At 37.5% G+C, this 18,189-nt stretch overlaps 1 protein-coding gene across 4 annotated transcripts in view; it reads right to left on the bottom strand.

The window, feature by feature from the left end:
- MAP3K13 (mitogen-activated protein kinase kinase kinase 13) overlaps positions 1-17,573 on the bottom strand; it is a 31,455-nt gene extending 13,882 nt beyond the window's left edge. For 2 of the 4 annotated variants that reach the window (XM_026701364.2, XM_087933071.1), the window contains exons 1-4: positions 17,519-17,573; positions 11,764-11,876; positions 1,340-1,917; positions 397-580 (exon numbers count right to left, since the gene is read on the bottom strand). In XM_026701364.2, coding sequence (XP_026557149.2) covers positions 397-580; positions 1,340-1,838 — 683 coding nt within the window. In that variant the 5' untranslated portion in view covers positions 1,839-1,917; positions 11,764-11,876; positions 17,519-17,573. Of the gene's footprint in view, positions 1-396; positions 581-1,339; positions 1,918-4,036; positions 4,226-11,763; positions 11,877-12,245; positions 12,420-17,518 lie in introns of those variants that run through there. The other 2 variants (XM_087933069.1, XM_087933070.1) reach the window with 2 other exon arrangements.
- Between the last annotated feature and the right edge of the window lie 616 nt (positions 17,574-18,189).

Raw genomic sequence — 18,189 nt, 5'->3', positions numbered from 1 at the left:
CATTTTCATTTCAAAAAGCTTTCTGCATTTCTATTCATGATTAATAGTCTTGTAGTGACTATTATTTATACAATGGGAAAGCAACTATAACATTTCTCTAAAAGATTTCATTATTCTTGCTCTTTTCACCAATAATAGATTATTGTTTTTAATTGAAAGAACTCATGCACATGCTATTACAAACTACTTTCTTACTACATCACAAAATCCACTTACAACAAAAGTAGTGATTCTATTGTATTACCAGATAACACTTTTTCTATTAAGAACTAAAAGTCAAAGAATAAAGGAAACTTCAGTACTGTATTCTGAATTGCTTTCATCCAGCTCTGAAGACTTATAGCACCAGTTTGAAAAGGTAGCCCTAGAATCAGAATAATTCCATGTCCAACTTACTTGAAAGCAATGATGTTTGGATGTTTCAGCTTCCTCAGATGTTTGATATCAGTTTCACTCTGCTCTCTCACTTTCTTGATGGCCACTTCCTCTGTTCGAAATTTGCCTAAAAAAACAGCTCCTTGTGCTCCACTGCCCAACCACTGCAGCTCAGATATTTCTTCAAAAGGAACCTCCCATGTATCTGATAATGGACAAGCATGGTTATGACAATTGCAAGTAATTGCCTAATGACAAACCACAAACTAATAATTCATCTAGTATCTTGGTAGTTTGCAGGCTTTTTAAGAACATGCAAAATATATGCATCTTCAAAAGATTTTGCTTCCTACATAACAATAGATATGTAATTGAATTCTAAAATGTGAATATTTGTTTTAATTCCATATAATGGATTTGAGGAGTTTTTATGCCACTCAATTGAATTGGTCTCTAAGCCCTGCAAAATAATAATAAATAAATATTTTAAAAGCACCTCTTTTCTGCCTTATGCCTCTATTAGCAGCAAAGTTCATTAGATAAATCTTTACTTTCTCCACAAAGCCTGGATTGTGACTGAAATCCAGTTAAATATTCAAAATGTATTTTTTTATTTTTTATTGGGGAGTTGTGGTTAGTTAGAACAATGAAGTACAATTTATAGTTTAGTTTTTGTGATGGTTATTTCCTCTATGTCAAGGGGGAATTTCTTAGTCACTCTGGTCAACTACAATAAAAAATCTTTTCCTGAGTATTTATGAGGCAAGCAATGTCCAACACAGCATATGCTCTATGACTTGTTCTTCATAATGGACTTTTATTCGGAGAAGGACATAGAAGACCCAGCCATTTTAATGAAGATGGGCAGTGAATTACAGCAAAAACTTCTAATTTACTAATACAACTCTAGAGAATATAATCCTTTTGCCATAAAGCTATGGGAAGGGGCAGGGGCAGAGTTTACCTTGTTGTTGTAGTTTGTAGTCAGTAGAATAGGCTTTCCCTATAATATTCCATACTGGCTTTAAACAGCCAAAAAGTCCCTCAAGAAAGCCACCATTTCCGCTTCCTTGTCTGTTAAATTGGATTTTGATGTCTTCAGTTCCATGGTTGTTCTGTCCACTTATATTGTTATCATTGCCCTGATGAACAGTAGTTTCTAAATCTTGTTCAGTTAACTGGAGCACACTATTTTCAAATTGGTCCCTGGAATCTTCACTCACGCTGGTTAATACTGTTGTGGGCACTGGGCTATTTATATTGTCTGATGCATTGTTGTGAGGCAACCCCCTTTCTCTTCCCTCTTCTATATCTTCAGATGAAGGATGGACACCAGACGGTATGCATTCCCCATGCATCCCACTTAAACATTTATCTTCATTGAGACTCTTATTGATAATCGTTGCAGAAGAAGACCAGCTCAGGAGTTCCTGAGAACTGGTCATTGTATTGTGGGTATGCATGTGTATGGAGCAAATAATCAGATATACTGTTTTAGAAGAAATGAATGTTCATCCTTAGTGCAGAAAGTGGTCACAGCACCTGTAACAAAACCAAGGAACACTTTACAAGAATCATAGAATCAGGGAGCACATCTGGTGAGGAGATGGCAAGCTGAACTTCCTCCAAGGAGCATGGATGGGACTGCTGCCTCTTATGAATCTGGCTATCTTCCTATAGGCCATCCTATAAAACGGGAACCCAGAAGCAAGGCAGCACAGTGTAAGTAACATGTGTAGGAAATAACTTTGTGTTACAGTGAGGTACTAAAGAATATGCTTAGAACATGCATCTTTTGAATTGCCCACAGATTTAAGATTTAGAATTAAGGGTTTTTTAAAATAAGCAATTATTTAATTTATTTACAAATTTGCTTGGCTTTCTACTACAAACCCATTCAATTATCAGCAGGTTAGAAAATGAACTAAACTATCCTAACTTAGTTTTGTATGGTTACTGCCAATATTTTAAAAGTGGCATCTGGCTAGTGTACCATTTATGTATGACAGGGCATGTTTCATATACTCTTCCCAAGAAGATAAGACTTTACATCTTTTAGAAGAATGTTAAAGACTTCAGCTGAGTTTATGACTTTTGCCATCTTGTATTCTTATATTTATTCTTTGCCTGTTTTGTTTTTGTGATTGTTAAGATGATTCTTGATTTATGATTTTGATTTTTAAATGTATCATGGATTTTAATTAATTGTCGATATCATAGGAACTATTGAGAGTCCTTAGATTGTGGTAGGTAATAAACAGTTTAATAAATAAATAATGATAATCTTAGTTTGATCCAATTTACAGGGTTTAAGTTTTGAAACTAAATCAAGTTTCAAAAGTATCCTCTTTATGATCAGCTATTATTATAGTTGCAGAAACTAGTTCTAGCCTAAAACTAACATTTAACATTAAAATATGTTTTCCATCAAATTAAATCATTTAAATTAATTTTATGACAACTAACATTTGAGATAGCATTTCACATCAGTTCCTCACAGCATAGTATGCTGAGTAAGTGCATATTAACCAACTAGGGTGGAAGAAAGAAACAGTAATATCAGGTGTTCAGGAGAACATGCCTCAACTTGAAGAAAAGCTAATTTCTCCAAATACTGCAAACGATTAGTTTTTATATTGTTGCCTTCTGTTCTAGATACAGTATTGAAAAGACAGTCTTACTAATATTTCCAATCAGAGCAATAAATGCAGGAAAATACTTAAGGACAAAGAGCAGCTAGAATTGTTCCCTTTAAAGTAATTATCTGACATTGCTTCTTCCATTTCTATACAGTATCTATACAGTACTTTGGAGCATAATCTTCAAGGATTGCCAATGGATGGCCCCTTCTTTTCAGGGATTATTCACAATGAATTTTTACTGACTTGAGTAGCTCCTACTGCAAGCAATTCCCAGAAGGAGCACCACATACGGAGCATCAATAAATAGAAACAGATTGGAATTATATATGAATTACAATGCTAGAACCTATGAAAACAGTGGGAACTGACAACATATTGAGATTTAGAATTCATTTTTTTTAAAGCTAATGGTGTAATGCAAAATATCTGCTGTTAAAACCAGCTGCTTACATATGAATGAAAGAATCTAGCCATTAACCAAAATAGTTAAAAATCAGTTTGTTTATAGAAATGAAACATCTTAAGAAATAAATGTGTAACTCAGAGTTAAACTGGGTAGCATGCTTTTTCCCTCCATCCACAACATACTGTAAATAATGTTAGATTTTAAACTGTATTAAAAGGGTTCTGAAGCCATTTCACCAGACAATCAGATTACATCCTCACAAAGGAAAGAGAGGGGGGTAGCCTCTGTTCTGAAATCAATTGCAGTTATTTCTCTTGATATTCTCTTGAAACCCTGCATTTTAATTAATTATTAAAATTCATTCTGTTCTGTTTTAGAAATGGATAAAGATCTATGCATAATGTGCCAAATTGCAAATTCAATATATCTATACAAGCTCCACAGAGAAGTAAAATACAGACTATATTCTTAGCTTTTATGTCTTCCAGCATTTTTTCTACTGTACCAACAGACAAATCTATCCCATCTTTTGAAATGAACGAGTAAAACATAATATTGGTCCTTCTGCAACTACAGACCTTGAAGCAATACAGATTTTAACCAATATACTTACAACGACAGGAACATTATACAACTATGCTCCATATCCTCATTTTATGGAGTTGGCAAAAGACAAACCTGCTCAATAAAAGACAGAAAGGAAATTCCACCCACACAATCCTGCAACCCCACTGCAAATACAGAAGCTACTAACGTCACAGATTCATGAATGGATGCCTACGAGGCTGTTTTAGGTCTCCGAACAAACCCTGCGGTGGTGTGTGCCCTAGAAGGGGAGGGAAACAGAGGAGCAGCCAATCAAAGGCAGGCAACTATAGCTTGCCTTTCTTCAGAGGAACCTCATCACAGAATGGACAGTCACCACCAATCAAACCCAGGCAACAGAGTCTCAAAGGGTTATCAAATAAACCCTGCCAGCTGGAAGGGGTGCAGAGCAAATAGAAACAGATGACAACATAAACAATTCTAAGGCACAAAGGCGAGTATTAGAACAACATATGGAAAGCATAGAATTGTTGTTACAAAGCTGCAAAACAGAAAAGCTCTATAGCTCCATTATATAGTGAGCATAAAAAATAAACGAGAGAGAGAGATCATTATATTTATTTATCAGGAACACTCTCCATTTTGTTTTAAAATTGCATATAGAGCCCATGAAACGTAGTTAATTTTAAAACATGCATAGATTAGATGTCTATATAAAAGCATATTTTTGTTCTTGCACAGCAGATCCTTCTAATTTAATGTCTAGTCCAGATAAAGATAGAAGAAAACTATTGTTTTTTAAATGTCAGTTCCCCCAAAGTCACAAATAGCATTTGAAAACTTCATTACAAATAGTTTTTGCATCTGATGTGTATGTCTGTGACTCTGTGTATTACATGTCATCGTTTTCACATTCCTCTATGACAAAGAAAAAATCCTCCACGTTGCATAAAATGTAGCATCATTTTGTATAAAATTAGTATTCAGAATTTAAATAGTAACACACATATTAAAATAGTATCACACTTATACGATCAATCCTTCTTAATGTTATATTGGGTACTCCTACACAGCAGGAAAAAAATATGGAAAAAGCGGTGGGAAAGAAGAGGAAGGTTACCAATATAATATTTCATTAATGAGGGTGAATTGCCCTATTAGATTTTTATTTGAAACGTTTACAGCTTTTCAGAAATATACCAATACCACTCCTCCTTATTTCAGATCTGCTTGAGTGCATCCATTTTCACTAAGTTAGACTTGAGAAGCACATAAATTAAATGAATGAATGAAAGGGGGTCACAAGTATTTAACAGCTTTTGATACCAAGCATGGAAATTTTAATATATGGAAATACTATTTAGCCTAATTGTGCTGCAATCTTCTCTAGGTTCATGAAGGAAATTTTTGCTTATAACTTGGATGAAGTGATGTACTTGACTATATCCTGATTCTTTTTTTCAGAAAGCCTATCTTTCCATGACACTCATGCCAGAAAGGTCTTAGATTGATTCCCCAAACAAGAACTTAACCATAGTTTCAATTGGGAAACCATGACCATCCTAGACCAAGACACGTCCAAAAACACTTGAAGCCTGGCAATCTGACAAATTGGCTATCAACAGACACATAGGCATAAACATCTACATACTGTGCAAAGGAGACAATCAAGAAACCGAAAAGGGGACCATAAGACTGAAACACCTCTCTACCAGTAATCAACAACTATTTGAGTATAGATGAACACCAAGTTTAATATCAGATCAACAATCAAGAAGTAACCTATACCCCAATCAAGGAACTGCCAAACAAGCTAACAGTAAACATCCCACCAAAGAACCTCCAAGACCATTCCCACCAACACTGACAGGGCAAGCCACAAGAATATAAATTGAGAGCAAACCCCACTCAACTACTAGAATAATATTTGAGGTGCCATGTCCTTTATCAGTAGGCCAATTGATCTGAATTGTTGTCTCTTCCAGAATTTGCCTATAACAGCTTTGATATATTCCTTTATGGAATTTATAGCTACTGGACATCTTGCCTTCCAGAACTCCACCTCCTTTCCTCATTCCTATCAGTTCCTTTAAAAGAACAATTAAACTTGGTCAAGGTTGCATAAAAGCATGCCACAGATGCACAAAGGCAAGAAGACATTTGTGAGAGATTTGGTGTGGCTTTGTTAGGAATATAAGTCACCTAACAGGTGTTTGGATTGGAAATATATAAACCAGGATAGATATTTTAATACTGTCTCTTTAAGGAAATGCAAAAACTGTAGTTGGGTGTGGTTTCTCAAACAGCCATAAGATGGAGCCAGAAACCTGGGTTGTCTTAGTCTTAGTTTCAGAAGTGAGTGAATCTCTGTTTCCTTCTGTTGCAGAGTTTTGCCGTTCCTCCTAATTGACTGCTATTCCTGGATTTGATGTAAATCTGATACTGAACTGTTTTTGACACTGGACTTTGTTATTGGATTATCCCTGGACTGAAAACTGACTGATTTAACCTGTGAATGACTTTGGACTGTGTTTGAACTTTGCTTAAACGTTTCTGGAAGTAAAAGCCTACATTTACTGTACAGTGTATCTGTGTGCTGTGTGTGTGTATTATTCAAACACTACTCCCAATACGTCTCCCTGTATGCACTCTTTCTCCTAACAGGGAATTACCTCAACAGGCTTTCCACTAAGTTTTGCCTGTTCCTGGAATGGATAAGAGAAAGATGAAGTGGAATGAATTCTGGATTCTAAACATAGAGCAAAATGTATGAGTGTGTCATTCACTGGAAAGGCTGTCCCAAATCAGCAAAATAGAGGGAGACGACAATAGATGTTCATACTCCACATTCGGTATTCCAGTTCCTTATGAAATTCTTACACAATACTTGGGGTAGTGCTTCTGTTAATTGCAGTTACTATCAACAGACAATGAGTTCTAGAACAGAGACACTTTTAAAAGGGGGTTAGGTTCTCTGGAGTTGGGAGGGGAAGGGAAGAACTTTCCAACTCCATCAGAGTCTACTCTGCCAGATGTATGCATTGACTTTGTTAAGATGCCAGGCCCATGTGTAAGTGAAACAGACAGGAGGAAATCTGTAGCCATTGAGAGTGATTCTAACAGTGAAGGTTTATAGTTGTCCTTGAGGAAGGAAGGAATGTGTCACTAAGGAAAGAAGCTGAGATTTGAACAAGATTATTATGCAGTCCAGAGGTCAAAGTATATCTGAGAAAGTCACTCAAAACCCCACCTTGATTTTGTTTACCATATGATGGATAGAAAGTGGCCAGCCTTGTAAAATTCTGTTGCCTTACAACAATGAAGTGTCTTTCCTAGTAAACATGCTGTTTCAGAGAGAATAAATGAGGATCAAATTGCCAAACAAATTCATGAAGGAAGAGTGAAACAATCAAGATGAAAAGGTAGACTGGAAAAGCTGAGGTTTGACAAAATAAATGAGATACCCAAGACAGAGGTGAGAAATTTAAAGGAAAAGCCAACTGTTAATCTAGAACTATTGATATTAAAAATGTCTGTGACACCACCTTCCTTACTTGTTCGTTTCTCAGGGAAAATCTTTATGTTTATTCATCACTGTACTTGGTTCATTTTCTAGAAAAATTCATATACCAGTATAACAGTCAAGTGAGTTGGAGACAAAGTATTCTCTTTATTTTAAACATTATTTGTTGTCAGGCTATTTCTGTTCCACTGATTACCTTTAATTAATAAACTTTGTCCCATCAGGACTCACTTGTCTGATTTTTCTACACAATTTATCTGATTTCAAAAGCCTTGAGGATTTTCTGTCCAATTCAAATTTATTATTTTAACTGCTGGTTGATAAGTCTTATTTAAGGGAACAAAGGTTGAGTTCAACACACAGGAAATCAAAGAATATTAGAAAAGCCAAGAAATTGTGCTCTATATGTTATTTCCTTATGTTTAAGTCTCTGGCAAGTCATCACATTTTCTTACTATCAATCTTCTGCCCTTCTCTTTGTTTTCTAAGAACAAATATTATAATAGATTATCAACTGCAGCAAAACAATTTTACAACCAACACAAAACAACAATCTCAGTCTTTCAAGCTACTTTGGTCAATGGAAAGTCTTCAAGATTGATTTGTAAGATTTTAGAGTGATATCTCTAAAATCTTAATCCCATGTGATTGGTTTTTTAAAACAATGCCCTTATGACAAAAACAAAAACACAAAGAGAAAATCAAAATAAAATGAAAAGGGTAAATGCACTGTAAATGTAAATGTAAATGTACTGGTTATTTTGGACAACGAGGTTAAGAGTTTCTAGGCAATATCTAGAAATACTCCAATTGGCACAACTCAGTTTAGTTGGCTAATTTACTGTAGCTTGGTTCTCATGCTTACCTATCATCAATCTTGCTTCAAAGGCCTTTCTAAATCTTATCAATACTTTTATATCCAACGTATTTTATTTATTTTATCCTCTATTATAATTAGATCTTTCACTACATAAATATAGGTTACTATATATTAACACTATTTAAGGAAACAGTTATTGTTCATCACAATGAATCATTATGCCCCCATTTTTATTTAAAATTTCCATACTGATATTTTTTTGACATAAAGAAAAAAGCCAAATATGCAGTATTTAAAAGCAATTCTTAATCTGAAGAAATCAAAGAGAATTCCTATGCTAATTTGGTCTGAGCTGACTGGGGAGGGGTGCCGTAAGTTTTCAATAATTGTATAATTAGTTATTGTTTTGTGGTACTGATTCAATCATACTCTCTACCGGTACTTAGATGTCGGTTTTGCTGAAAAATGTGCTGAAAAACTCGGCTTATACTCGAGTCAATAAGTTTTCCCAGTTTTTTGTGGCAAAATTAGGTGCCTCGACTTATATTCGGGTCGACTTGTACTCGAGTATATACGGTAAGTTATTTTCTTAATATAAGGAAGCCTTGATTAGCAAGACATTTAATCACATAAAATAAAATCCAATGAGATTCCTTTCATAACTTGTACAAGTAGACCTCAACTAACAACAGTTTATTTAGTAACTGCTGGAAATTACAACGGCACTGAAAAAAGTGACATGACTATTCTTCACATTTATGGCAGTTGCAATATCTCCATGGTTAAGTGATCAAAATTCAGACCCTTGGCAACTGACTCATATTTCTGACTGTTGCAGTATCCTGGGATCATGAAACCATCTTTTGCGACCTTCTGACAAGCCAAGACAATTTGGAGAAGCCAAATTCACTTAACAATTGCGTTACTAACTTAAACAATTGCAATGATTCACTTACCAACTGTGGCAAGAAAAGTCATGAAATGGGGCAAAATTCACTTAATAAGTGTCTCAATTAATGACAGAAAATTTTGGGTTCAATTGTGGTCGTAAGTTTTATGCATATAAAGCAGTGTCCCTTCCACATCTGGAATTTTCAGATCATTTATCACTGTTCCTTATACCAGCATACACCCCCCTCAGAAGGAAAACTAAGCCTGAAATCAAACTCATCAAGATCTGGCTGGAGGGAGTACTTGATCAGCTGCAGGATTGTTTCTCAAATACTAATTGGAATTTATTTGAACAAGAGGATTTGGAGGAATATACAAAAACTGTACTGTTTTACATCTTGACCTGTGTGGATATGCTTACTGTGAATAAGCGCATCTGGATTTTTCCAAACCAGAAGCCCTGGATGAACAAGGACGTGCAATTACTTCTCAAGACACATGATATGGCATTTAGGTCTGAGGACAGGGTTTGGTATAACAAGGCAAGAGCGGAACTGAGGCGGGGCATCAAGGAGGCAAAAAAGGACTATAAAAGGAAGATTGAGGACTACTTCTTAAATAATGATCCACGACGGGCTTGGCAGGGATTTAAATGCATCACTAATTACAGGGGCAGCAACCCCACATCGATCAATAAGGACACATCACTGGCAGAAGAACTGAACTGCTTCTTTGCCCGATTCGAACTGAATAGGTCTTCGAACACACTGCCTCTACAAACCACTGGTACTCAACTGTTCACAGTACAAGGGTATGATGTGAAGCAGGTGCTTAGAGCAGTGAATGTGAAAAGGGCTGCTGGCCCTGATGGGATACCTGGGAAGGTACTCAAAGCATGTGCTGACCAGCTCGCAGGTGTGTTTACAAGTATTTTTAACCTTTCTCTTACACAAGCCATTGTTCCATCTTGTCTCAAAGCTTCCATTATTATTCCAGTTCCCCAAAAGCCCTCTCCTGATACTTTAAATGACTATAGACCAGTAGCTCTCACACCCATAATTATGAGGTGTTTTGAAAGACTGGTCTTAAAATATATGCAGGATTTCCTCCCATCAACCCTTGACCCATACCAGTTTGCCTTTCGGAATAACAGATCCACAGAGGATGCTATTGCCATGGCTCTCCACGTTGCACTGAACCATCTGGAGCATAGAGGGAGCTATGTAAGGATGCTTTTTGTTGATTACAGCTCGGCTTTAAAGACCATCATTCTGGATATACTGATAAAGAAGTTGCTACAAATGGGCCTCTCCTCTCACATCTGCTGTTGCATAAAGGACTTTCTTACTAACAGACCCCAAACTGTTAGGATTGGCAGCTATTTTTCCTCCACTCTTGCTCTCAGCACTGGCTCTCCACAGGGTTGTGTGCTGAGCCCCCTTTTGTATTCACTCTACACCTACGACTGCACTCCCTCTTGTCCCATTAACTCTATAATAAAATTTGCAGATGACACCATGTTGGTGGGACTCATATCAGGAGAAGACGAGATGGCCTATAGGTCAGAGGTTCTCAGATTGGTCTTGTGGTGCAAGAGTCATCACCTCGCCCTGAACATCAAAAAGACCAAAGTATTGATTATAGACTTCAGAAGATGCAAAGCAGAGCCTCTCCCACTATATATCAATGGAGACTGTGTGGAAAGAGTTCATAGTTTTAAATTTCTAGGAACTCATATTTCTGACAACCTTACTTGGTCGGTCCACACTATAGCCACTGCAAAGAAGGCCCAACAGCGCCTGCACTTTTTGAGGCTGCTGAAAAAGAGTGGTCTGGGTGAGAAGTTGCTGGTTACTTTTTACCGTTCTACCATCAAGAGCATTTTGGCATACTATGTAACGGTGTGGTATGCTGGATGCTCTGCAGTGGATAAGAAGATGCTCCAGAGGGTTATAAACACAGCACAAAAAATCATCAGTTGTTCTCTTTCTTCTTTGGAAGAGATTGCGAAGACCAGACTCCTCTCTAGAGCACTAAAAATCTTCACAGACCGTTCTAATCCTGGTCATTCATATTTTGAATTGTTATCATCAGGGAGACGTTATAGATTAAAATGAGGACTAATAGACTGAGAAACAGTTTCTTTTCCAAGGCAATAATTGTCTTGAATCAAACAATGCATATGCAATTTAGCCCTATGCATATAGTGGCATTTTTAAACTATCTAACTTACTATATGTTTTAGATAGGTTTTAGACTAGGTTTTTAATTATTATTTTAATTATTTTAATTTTTAAATACTCTGTAGCGTTATTGTGATGTGGTGTTTGGGACACTGTGCTGGAGTAGCTTTCAAATTTCATTGTATTTGTAGAATGCAATGACAATAATGGTATTCTATTCTATTCTATTCTATTCTATTCTATTCTATTCTATTCTATTCTATTCTATTCTATTCTATTCTATTCTATTCTAAGTGAAGGACTACCTGCACATTTACTTTTCAAAAGATGTTTTATGTCTCTAGAATATTACACCAAGTAAAAAAGTAATCACTTACCATTCTCAAATCGTGAATTCCAATACACAGGCAACAATTCATGGCTCATTTTATTGCATTCCTGCTGATTGCGTCTGCCTGACACTCCCTCCCAAAATGTGGATTTGGGCAAACTAGAAGGCAATTTCAATAAGTTAAATGTATGTAGAGTTAGCCAAAGATATTACCATGTAACATTGTCAGAGTTTGCTTTATTTCTTTATAACTTACATATATTATTGCTATGACATATTTCTGTGCCACATTGTTATATTATACATCTCTAGATCTGTATTTCACAGGTCATTCTATTCGGACTTGGTTTTCTTATTGAGAGAGACAATGTGGTCTGAGAGATCACAGTAATGGTCAGATCACACCCTGGTCACTTTGAGATTCTCTTGCACTCCCCCCACTCCATATGGAGACTGCACTCATTCAATTGATGCACGCCTGTTGACTAATGGATCCAACTGGATTTCAAAAGAAGTTGGGAGAAATACCTTCCAGTTTGCTACATGGTCCTGAAGAGGGCTGGGAGCTGCCTGGAATAAGGGATCAGCCAGAGCCTTAGACAGGACCGCACCTTGGCAGTCTCTTCTGGCCCATCACTCCCATTACACCCCGTGGTTTGCAGAGGAATGGAGATAGTTGAAAAGAGATGCCTAAAAGCACCACTGAGGGAAAACGAAGAACAAATTCAACCAAACATGAGTTAAGGCTACTATTAAGGTTTACGTTGTGGCAGTAAGAGCAGCCTAGTATCAATACTTCACTCTTATTGCACCTGTAGAATGCTACCCATTGATCCACTTTAGGGTCACCCTCTCCTTAGAAGAGGGGGCCTAGAAGTCCATCTACAGAGTCATGCAGAGGAATTGTTCAGGCATCTGGAGGATAAAATCACTTGGATTTCTTCCAGTTGAATATCAAGTATGGTGCAAGTTCTACAGAGATGCCCAGAGAGCAGAACTATCTAGTTATCTGGCAATGATTTAATTGGACGTAAGGAAATGGACAAAGTTCAGTGGAATGCAAATGCTACCAATTTTAGATACATGCTCCTCCTGGCTGGTTAAGGCTGCACAAAAGATATCATGTGGTGGGTCCAAGCAATGAAAAATTATTCTTGTTGGAGGAAGTGTTCCCAGCTTGTTTTTTTTCCAATTCAAGAAGCCATCACTGGAGCCTACTATTCTGGACAATTTTTGTCCAATTTCCTATCCCTCCTTTTTGGGAAAGGTGGTTGAGAAGATGGCGGCATTGCAACTCCAGAGGATCCTGAAGGAAATAGATTCTCTGGATCAGGCTTCAGTCAGGTTTCAGGCCCGGATACGAGACCAAAATAGTATTGGATGATCTCTGATGGGAGTGGGATGGTGGTAGTGCATACATCTTGCTCTTCTTGATCTCTCAGCACCTTTCAATACTATTGACCATGGTATCCTTTGGGGGCCACTTAGAAAATAAGGGAGAGGCAGTTTTGTGCGTCTTTATCTCCTCTCTCTGAAGCCAGTCCCAATCAGTATTAAAAGGAAGTGAAAGGTCCAATTCACAGCTCCTGCTTTGAGGAATATCACAAGTCTTGATATTCTCTCCATTCCTTTTTAACATCTACTTGAAACATCTAGGTGAGATCATCTGTTGCCAAGGGATGAGGTATCACCAGTTCTCTCTATATATGTGTGTCCCAGATATATGGGTGAAATGTGTTATTGGGCATTCTTTTGAAGTGCCTGGAGGCTGTAAAGACCTAGATGGGGAACAACGGACTTCAGCTGACCCCTGCTAAGACAAAGTGGCTGTGGGTGGACTCCTCTATATTCAGGAGTTTATCATCTTGGTCTTGGATGGTGTTGCATACCCCAGATACACCTGGTGCATAACTTGGGGAACATCTTGGACTCCAGTTCTTGCTCAAAAAGTAAGGTAGCCCTGGCTAGGAAGGCCTTTGCTCAACTCCATGTTATGTGCCAGTTGTCTTTGGCAAATAATTTTAACAGGGTCTAATTATTCTTGCCTCAATTATTTTTAAATTAAAATTTCTAATTGTAAAATTTTAACTCTTAAGATTTTAGTTTTTTAATATTGTTTTTATATTTTGATGCTTTATTATACACCACCCATAGTCCCACTTGAAAGGAAATAGGCAGTTCAGAAATGTGAAAAATAATTAAATACATAAAATATATTAAATTGTATTAAAACATTCAAAATATATACACAAATAGCCATTAGTAAGAGTGTCAATGTGCTTCAGCGATTGAGGCCAAGCTAGAAACTACAAATTGTGAATTCTAGCCCTGCCTGGGCCAGTCACTTTCTCTCCACCGTAGAAAGGAGGCAATGGCAAATCACTCCCAAAAAACCTTGACAAGAAAACTGCCAGTCAAAAACTAACTCAACCACACCAATTTTTTTAAAAAGCCATTGTATTGGAGACATGGCATCAAACATATAATAGGTTAACTAATTTTCAGTGCAATTAATTTGAAATAAAGTTAGTGCATGTTTGCCTCTAGAAGCAGAATATTTTCAGTGTAAGAACTATAGCAGACAACAGTGTCTTCCTGGTTGATACCGAATACCAATATGATTCAGCAAGCTCAGACAGTTCTCCACTGCTACAAAAGCTGCTTCATGCAGCACCATGGTTCCTTGAGTTCTTTATATAAACAGGGGTCTTCAAACTTGACAGCTTTAAGACTTATAGACTTTAACTTCCAGAATTCCTCCTCAGTCATGTTAGCTGAGGAATTCTGGGAGTTGAAGTCCACAAGTCTTAAACTTGCCAAGTTTGAAGACCCTTGATCGGGGTGGGTTTCTACTGGTTCTGTCCACCTCTGTAGAACCGGTAGCTCTGAAGAGCAGCAGAAATAGAACCGGTTCTATGTCTGCTGATGTTTTTGCCCACCCACCCACCTGGGCTTTTACCTGATCTTTATTTCCTGATTTTTCAACTTCAGCTGCCGAACAAGGCACAGCTGCAGTTAAAAAAACAAGAAAAAGGGGCTTTTTGAAAGACTGCTTCTCTGCACGCAGCATGCTGATGATGATTTACAGGCACACGCCAGCAGCATGCAGGGAAGCACATCGTAAATCACCGAACCTCGTAAATGACCGAACTTGTAGTTAACCCTGTCGGATCCCACCCCTGTCCTTGATACAAAGTAACCATGTTGCTATGCCATTGCCTCAGGTTGCCTGAAACTCCTCCTAGCTTTCTCCTGCAGAATTTGTGCTATGAAAGAGAAGCTTATTTGGTAAATGTTGTAGAACTTTAATGCACCCTCACACAGCATTAGTCAAAGCATTTCTAGATTTGGCACTTTAAGAAAATGGTGCAGGATTGTCCTAAGTGTGCATTGAAGGTGCCTAACCACTGGCCTCCAAAGATATTCCAGACTTCATAGCTTTACCAAATCCCTCAGGGAATCTCAAACTCATTGAGCTTCAAATTACCAGTACTAGTGGAGATGGAAAATTTGACAAAACAAATTGGGTGACCAAACCAAAGCAAATCCATTAATTAATATAGGCATACTATTTACTGTATGATGTCTTACTACCTATGCTGTGCATTATGTGATTCTGGGTTTCTTTAATGAGTATGTATTTTACCTGTACTTGGGTGCACACACATAAAATTTGCAAAAGTATTGCAGGATAATATTTTAAGACAATATTGATGCAAATTGTGTACTGTGTACATGATTTTCATCATGATATACCAGGTGTAAATTGCATAATTTGCGCTATTTACATATTTTGTGTTACAAGATACGCAGTAGCTTTTACTGGAGCCTCACATGCTTAGGTAACCTTTTCTCTTTTTCTGCTACATACAACAGCTAGGAATTTACGTCTATATTTTATTAAAAGGACCTGGTTTGGTAAATCCATCTTAAAAATCTGCTTGTACAAAGTGGCAGCATATATACATGTTATTCGTCAGTCAGTGGATGTGCTTGTGGGATTTTTACATAGGATATATTTTTCCTGAGTATATTTTTCTGATCACTATTATTTGTTTTCCACAATAACTGTTTCTGTTATACTTTATGGACACAATATTTAAGTTTGGAAGTCATGACTCAGTGAAAAAAGTCAAGTCATGAATTATTGTTAAGAGGATAAGGAATCGAGAAAAGAAGCAAGAAACTGTGATTTAGCTGAATGTTTTCTTTAACAGCTCATGCAGCACACTCCTGCAAATTAGGAAAAAACTTAAGAATAAATCAAGATTTCAGGTTCAGCTATAAACAATATAACCATTATATATATTGACAATCATTTTCTTACTTGGAGTAACTTGAGAAGTTTAAACAAAATAGAATTTCTAGCTTAGTATTTGTGCATTAATTTAGATCTTCTGAACAGAATTATAACAGAAAATATAGCAAATAAATAATAATCCTTTTGCCAAGGCAATAGGAATATATTAGCTAGCATTTAAAATTGTATAAATAAATTCAAGACAAAGGTTTCCTTTAAAAGTATAATAGATGAGTACAGGATCAGAACAAATTAGAAAGTCATTCTCATTTTATAAAATTACTTCTGTTTTGCAAGCATACTGGAAAAAGCATTACAAAATGTTCCAGAGATAATTGTCCGAGTTATTTGGGTAGTCATATTTGCATCACTTTCAAAATACAGTTTCAGTGGAATATACCGAATGCTTGATATAATTTTTTGTGCCTCCCTATATTAAAAATGCTAGCTTCTCTTTTACAGTAGTACTCCATTTCAAACATAACTCACATCCTTTATCTTGTTTAGGTATTCACTCACAATAGAAAAAAAAAACAAGGCAGTGAGAAAACACACAATAGTATAAGTAATCTCCAATTCATTTATTTTTGCTCCAGGTTTCATGTCAAACACAGACAAAATCTTGGATTTCGTTAACCTAGGTCTTGTTAGAACTGTGAGAATATAGCTAATGTGGGCCAATTCATATACAACGATCAAATCATGTTCTATCAAAACAGAACTATTAATTAAACTAAGTTTCTTACTCATACATGGACATGTTTTACCTTACTCTTGCCTTGGAGGAATATGTGTTATGCTATTCCTGCTAGGGAGCAGTATTCCTTCATATCCCAAAGTTTTATAGAGCAAGGACGTTTAAGTGGAGTTATCACCAGCATGCATTTTATTCAGCAGATAAAACGTTCTGCATGCTTACCTAGGAATTAGCCCCACTGAACTTAGTGAAACCTATCGCTACAGTTTGAACTACCTCCCCGCCCCCAATGGGGTTAAGATAGCTATGCTTTCCTTATACTACAGAATAACATATTGTGGGATGTGTAAGGCTTTATAACATATTTTTATTCTCAAATATAATCACACCTCTACTTCCCGCCGTCCGTTTCCCCCGACCCCGCAAATCCGTAGAAAACGGGCACGACCGCTTTCCAGCAAAGATTCCTAACTGTGCAAACAATGTCACAAACATGCTTTGGTTTCAGTCTGATCAATAACGGGCACAGGTGATGATGTGCACCTGGTGGTGCGAATCTGCAGACCCGGTGCTGCAATGACTACGGCGGTCCTGCCCCTACCACGTAGCCAGGTATCCATGTCAAAGGTGAAAACGCTCCTTTGGCTAACAAGACACAGCAAAGCCAAAAATAAAACAGCGCAGGTAGCCCTGAATATCCCGAAGCGCCTCCCGATGCCCTCGCAAACTGAAGCCGCCGGCCTCGGCCATAGCAAGAGAGAGGCGCGTTCCCGAAGAGCTCATTTCGCGGCGCCCGTTACTTACCGCCTGGACGCCGTCTTAAATCGGCCACCGTCGGCCATTGGTCCTCCTCCCACCTGCCGGGCCGTCAACATTGCGTCACTTCCGGCATCACCTGACAGAAAAGGATACAGCTTTTGCGCTGCCTCCTATAAATTCGCGTTTGATAATGTACTTCCGGCTATGCCCTCACCCCGTAGCTAAGGTTGCAGGAGTGTTGTGGTCGTTTGCGAGGGGTGGAATTCAGGAGCGAGGCTTGAAGTGTTTGAATTGAATCACTGTTAACGCAATGCCAAGCCCGACAAGCTCTTCACTGTAACCCTGGTGACACATTCGCATAAATAAACCCGAGATATCCTCCTAGTCTCACGAACCAGTGCAAAAGATCTGTAGAGATTCTCAATCATCCAGGTCGTGGTTGTCCCAAAGGTGCTTTTTTTTTTTTCAGGAGGCAACTTTTTTCTTTTGAAGACGTTTCACTTCTCATCCAAGAAGCTTCTTCAGCTCTGACAAGATAGTAGGGAATGGAAGTATTTATGTTCCTTGCAGACAGCTGGTAATTTATTATTTATTATTTATTTGTTATTACCATTCCCCACTATCCTGTCATAGTTGAAGACGCTTCTTGATTGAGAAGCAAAACGTCTTCAAAAGGAAAAGGAAGTCCAGTTGCCTCCTGGAAAAAGCACCTTTGG

This window comes from Pseudonaja textilis, chromosome 4 (assembly GCF_049901715.1).
Source record: "Pseudonaja textilis isolate UNSWEBS1 chromosome 4, rPseTex1.2, whole genome shotgun sequence".
Lineage (NCBI taxonomy): Eukaryota > Metazoa > Chordata > Lepidosauria > Squamata > Elapidae > Pseudonaja > Pseudonaja textilis.
The sequence above is the reverse complement of the archived record's forward strand: the minus strand, read 5'-3'. Positions and strand labels throughout refer to the sequence as shown.